General features: G+C 42.4%; 2 protein-coding genes across 2 annotated transcripts in view; one reads left to right on the forward strand and one right to left on the reverse strand.

The window, feature by feature from the left end:
- Positions 1-1,126: 1,126 nt before the first annotated feature.
- Positions 1,127-2,029, reverse strand: AK88_05550 (uncharacterized protein; the record flags this gene model as incomplete). Its single annotated transcript, XM_012483152.1, has 1 exon — positions 1,127-2,029. The coding sequence occupies one exon, from the start codon at positions 2,027-2,029 to the stop codon at positions 1,127-1,129; it is 903 nt and encodes a 300-aa protein (XP_012338575.1).
- A 2,578-nt stretch (positions 2,030-4,607) lies between these two features.
- The window catches only part of AK88_05551 (uncharacterized protein), a gene marked incomplete at both ends in the record, with an annotated part of 7,193 nt that continues 5,971 nt past the window's right edge, over positions 4,608-5,829 (forward strand). Inside the window, one exon of the mRNA XM_012483153.1 lies at positions 4,608-5,484. Within this exon, the coding sequence (XP_012338576.1) occupies positions 4,608-5,484 (877 nt within the window). The remainder of the gene's footprint in view (positions 5,485-5,829) is intronic.

The following is a 5,829-nucleotide window of genomic DNA, read 5'->3' on the forward strand; positions in this document are numbered from 1 at the left end:
ACTGTTCTTTTTTTATATATGTATGGATTTTGGTAGATATAAACTTCTACTTTGAGCAAGAAGAACAATACTAATTAAGTCTCTTGCGTATATACGATTCACGTTTTGCTGTTCTAAGAGCTTTTATATTTTTAATACAGTATAAGTATACATAACAATATGTAATATAAGAAATGTGATGGTGAAAAGTAGTTAAGGGGGTTTATTCTAGTAGATATTATATAATATTGGAAAAATGAATTAGGTGCTGGGTACCTTATAATTATATATTAGGTACGCTTACATGATGTTGCAATTGGAGCAGTCGAAAAAATGGACAAATTATTTATTTTGAACACGAGGAAATTCTATATATATGTACTGTAGCACTTTATTGTTTTAATTGTGATATAATGATGGAAGTGGATGAAAGGACTTAGATCATTTGTATGAGAGTATGTTGGAGCTTTTTCCAGGTTTAAAGAGTTTTTAGGTTTAAGCGCTATATATGTATATTTTTTTTTATTCAGAGCGCTATGTTATTTTATTTAAAATATTTTAATTGAGTATTCCTCATATATAATATAGAAATATGTAAACGCTTCAAAGAGTAAAAAATAATATTGTAGCACAGGGTAATGTGAAAAGGACGAGTGCAGAAAAAGCTGTAATGTAGAAAATAGTACTATACAGAATGGTAATATATAGAGAATGTTACACAGATTTGTTAATTTCATGCAAATGGCTAGAGCACTTTCTTGAAGTTATTCATAACACAAAGGTCTTGTGAAATATAAGCATGTGCCTCCGTTTATGCTTTCTATACATGCGGTATATATATGGGCTTATGTAATATCTCAGGATCCATATATGAGAAACCGTACAAATTTTTCTGTTGTAAGACGATTTCTTCTCTTTCTCTTTTTATTGTGATATAATAACACACCTTCTCTGGTACATTCTGATACGAAATATGTGTAACCACTAGGGATCACGGTGTTGTAGGACCAGTTAGATCCATTAGTAAAAGTGAAGTTTTCAGAGAAGCCTACGATACGTGTCACGGCCACATGCGTCATAGCAACATCCATTATGGAAGCACTTGTCACGAGAACAACGTATGCAGTGCCTCTTCTTCGTACGGCTGTCAACCTTTCTGTAATACACTATCCACATATAATCCCCTTATATCCATAAATTCCGTAAACCCTCCACACTCGTCTGCACAGTCGTCGGCGCCACTACCACTGCCATCGTAGCCCCTGTGCTCATCGCTCAACCGAAGTGGGGCAGCGACGTTGGTTTCTGTTTCCGCGCAGCCGCTTTTTGTTGTGGTGGAGGCATCCGTCCGCAGTCTTATCGGTGGCGGCCGCATTAGTGCATTCTGCCATCGGTCCTTACCTGCCGCTGCGTTTGGTGCTGGTATACCGCTGTTGACAGGGTGCGGTACTATGGCCTTACTGTCGGCATTCTCAGGAGCGCTACTGGGGTCGTCTTCGCTAGGCTCCATGCATGGTCCAGGTGTCTGCGCGCATTGCACTGCTGCTGTCTTTACCTGCTCAACTATGACCTTCAGTTCTTGGCCTAACGTAGTTATAGCTGCCTGCTCCTCTGGCTGCATTTTTATTTTGTCACCCATTTTATGTTTACCCGGTGTTACCCCGTCAAGTTCTGCTAAGCTTTTCCTACATGTGCTGTCTATACCCTGGCCTCCAATTTTGTCAGTCAAGCTCGGGTTTTTCTTTAACCAGTCCTTAATCTTCTCTGCCATGTCGAATTCCTTTGTTTGTATGTTTTCAAACACTTCGTGCCCACATTTACCTGTGGTTATTAAACCACCCCGTATCCCGTCTTCCATCTGTTTCATGGTGTACCATGCATACCATAAACCCCAGTCTCCACCACATGATGATTCCTTCAGTATTTCCATATACATATTCACTATTGCACATCTCACATATTCCTTCAGCTCATCATCATTACTGACCAGCATAGTCCCACGCCGCAGGCGCCACGTGTCCTCATTCATAAAATATAATGCTCCTACCATTAGTCTGCACATAATTCTGTCTCCCGCGCGTGTGACTTTGAACTCCGGACCATGAGGATCTGTCGGGTGCTTATAATACGCATTCTCACAGTTCGCATCTAAACCCTCCGTATCCGTTTGTGTTATATGCTCTATAAATGCTTTTAACTCCGTTTCTATATCTGCCCACAGCTTTTTCTGCAATTAATATAACACATATATGCATAGTTTACAACAGGCGCTTCCTCCTGTACACTTAATCCACCTCTGAATACATTCCTGTCGACTAGGCGCTCCCGCACTATCATAACAGCGGTCACCGTCCATACTCATTCACATATGGCACGTATCTGCGCTCCATAAACTGCCTCCCCATTATGCATAAGCAAATTAATATGCACTACGTTTAATATCGTGCCAATCACTCTAAGTTACCAGATAAACGTCGTGGCCCATGTATTCACCCCGCGCCAGCACGTATTGGGCCAACACCTGGGCTAGGTGCTGTGCGGACATATTAGTATTATTGTATTAGTATACTATACTTTGTGGAGGCCCTTGGAAATATTACTATGCTACATATATCACATGTAAACCCATGTAAAATGGTCTTCCGTCGTATGCTAATATTGGGCTAAATACTTATTCTTCGTCTACTTCTTCAACAATATTTACATGAACTGCTGGTATCATATGTACTTGTGCTCACTATAGTGCTGCCGTACACTATTTATAGTTGCGATAAGGCAGAACTATATGCAAAAAAAAGAAAAAATAAAAGCATAGTATAAGAAAAAGAGAAAGAAAAAAAAAAAAACGAAGAAAGAGGGAAAAAAAAAAAAGTACTACTACTACTACCTTCACACGCAACACGCGTCATGAATATACCCCCTCCCCCCTTTCTACACCGGTCTCCACTAAACCCCTTCACACAATGTCTCTCTCTGCGTACACCTAAAACCGCAGTATAACAACAACATCAATTGTTGCCGTTGTTGCCGAGTCCGCGTACACCGAATTGTCTCCGAGCAACGCGGCCGAGTGTAAGAAAGGAGGGAGACATTGTCTCTCCGAGCAAACGCGTCGAGCAACGCGGCCAAGTGCAAGACCGATTCGAAGAAGTAGCCGAGTGTACGAAAGGAGGAGGATTGTCTCTCCGAGCAAACACGGCCGGGTACAGGCTTGTTCGACGACGTAGCCCAGTAACAAGGACGCGGCCAGTAGGGCAAATTGATGCTGTTGTTATTACTGCGGTTTGTAGGTGTACGCAGAGACAGTGTGTGAAGGCGTTTACTGGAGACCGGTGTAGACAGGCGGGAGGGCGTGGTATTCATGACGCGTTGTGCGTGTGAACGGTAGTAGTAGTAGTACTTTTTCCTATTTTTTCCTCTCCTTTCTTTTTGTCTTTATTATTGTTTTCTTCGTTACCCTATTTATTCTTCTTTTTTTTCCTTTTTTCTTCTTCACAGGGGGGATATTGTTCATGTGTGGAAGAGAAAGCGAGTCTTCTCTATTTTGTTTACAAGATGTTGTTATAAGTTTGTAGTGATGTTTTGTTCTTTTGTTTTTGCTCTGCTTTTGCTTTTTTTTTTTTTTTTTTGTTCTTTTTGTTCATTTTTTTTCTCCTTTTCCTTCTTTTGTGTTTATTCTTTTAATATAAGTACAGAGAACTTCTACACAGAACTTATGCAGCGCGGCACGGAAGAGCATATATATATATAGTTTCTATTTTGCCAATATTGTTTTTACTGTACTTGATTCATTTTGTTTCGTTTTTTCCCTTTTCTTAGGCGGCGTGTCCCTTTCCTTTTTTTTACTTTAATTTATGTATCACATAGTAACAGCATAAGACAGAGAGAGAGGATACATATAGACGCACGGATGTAATGCAAATTATACACTACACCATACGCACCCTTGTCTGCCTCATTGTGCAATAAGTCCTGAGGGGCAACTCCCATGGTCGATAGTATTGTTAGAAATTTTTTTGTAGGTGGCCGTGTGATGAAACTCAGACGGCAGCGTGTTCCATCTGCTACAGCTGTTTCTCGGTATACACTATAGAGTGCAGGTATCATACAACAAGTGTTAGAAATAATTATGTAAACTGCTTTATGTAACATTAGTCCGCCATTTATCTTTGGATTTATTTATATCACATGCAGATGTACCTCCAATCTATATATACGTGAAGCCTTATTATTCATTCCTGTCAATGACAGAATATACTTCCCATGAGTTACATGTTCGTATGCCTAAGGCACCTATGTGTACGATGCACGTGAGCATGCATATTTGTCTATCTGCATGTTTTATATTTTTCAGGCAGCAATTTTAAAACAGAAATCATACTACCATGGAGAAATTTGTTACGAATGTTCTTGCAGAATGGGGCAAACAGAGGGAACTATGGGATCAGAAAAAGTTCGATGTACGTCATACCATAGTAAAAGCACCCCTTGCCAGCAAGAGTTTGTATGAATGTTAAGGATATAAATGTAATGAATATGCGGAACAATGGTAAACATTAGGAGTATACTATATATGTTTGTATTTTATTCCTTCCATATGTACGCTGCAGGAAACTTTGTGGACGGACATGGAAACTGTGTTACGCGCGTTCGTGCAGCATATAGATGACACCAGGGACATATTGGACGCATTGGCTAAGAACTGCGAGAATATGGGATGGGATTATAAGGACAACGACACCGCCAAGTATATGGGACATACCGTAGGCGACGTACTGAAGTGCCGACTGATGGTAGGTGCATTATATTTCATGCAGGCTTGGCATCAGGGACTAGGAATAGGGGGGAAACACCGACGTCAGAATGACGCCGATTTTGCAGGAATTATGAAGTGCATATTGGTAAATGTTTTCGAGACGCTACTGATGAAATATAAGTGTGGAAGCTTCAAGGGACCCATGTACGCATGGAAAATCATAGATAAAATGCAGATGGACGGGGGGTTCCAGGGAAGAACCTCAGGAGGGGAATGCAAGAGGAACCAGTACGGGGACAGGAATATAGGCAGCGGAAACCTAAAGGCGGCAGTTAAGGCATGGTTGAGGACCCATCCAACAGTAGAGCGACAAATTCGACAAATACAGCCACACCACGATTGTAATAAACAGTGGAAGAAAAACATGCGCATAGGACCAGCTGTGGGTGAAGAGGATGGGCAGAAGGAGCAGGTCATGGAAGGGGTACACATAGAGGGCCAGTGGACAGACGTAGTAAAAACTGTTTTCAACACAATTGCAAACGAGGGGGAAAAATTCAAGGAGCAACTCAGGGAACGCAAGAGGAAGGCCAGCGGCAGCGGAGCAGTTATGAATGTACCGTCTGCCGAAGATGATACCGAGGACTCCGAAGACGAAGAGGACGACAAAACGACCAAGCACTCACCCGCCTCTGCCAAACCCGCCACGACCAAGCAGGCAACACAAAAGGAACCACAGGCACCGTCAGGTGAGGACCGATGGGAGAAAGCACGAATATGTCTGGCAAGAATACGAACACACGGCGGAACAGTAGCACCTCTTCGCTGCCCTCAGCGGCGGCGGCGACCACTGTGTAGACGAGGTGTGGAGCGGCGACGAGTGTATAGCGCTAGCGATAGACGTAGCGACGGGAGCGACCGAGATGACGGCTACACATAAAAGTTGTACTGCTACCATCTAGTCCAAGTTCACCGAATACGCAGTCCACCTCACCGTACGCTTGCTGTCTCCGGACCCAGGCTACCCTAGTCTTACCCCGACCCACTGCATCGACCCACTGCATCGACCCACTGCATCGACCCACTGCATCGAC

Source organism: Plasmodium fragile (genome assembly GCF_000956335.1).
Source record: "Plasmodium fragile strain nilgiri unplaced genomic scaffold supercont1.157, whole genome shotgun sequence".
NCBI classification, from domain to species: Eukaryota; Apicomplexa; class Aconoidasida; order Haemosporida; family Plasmodiidae; genus Plasmodium; species Plasmodium fragile.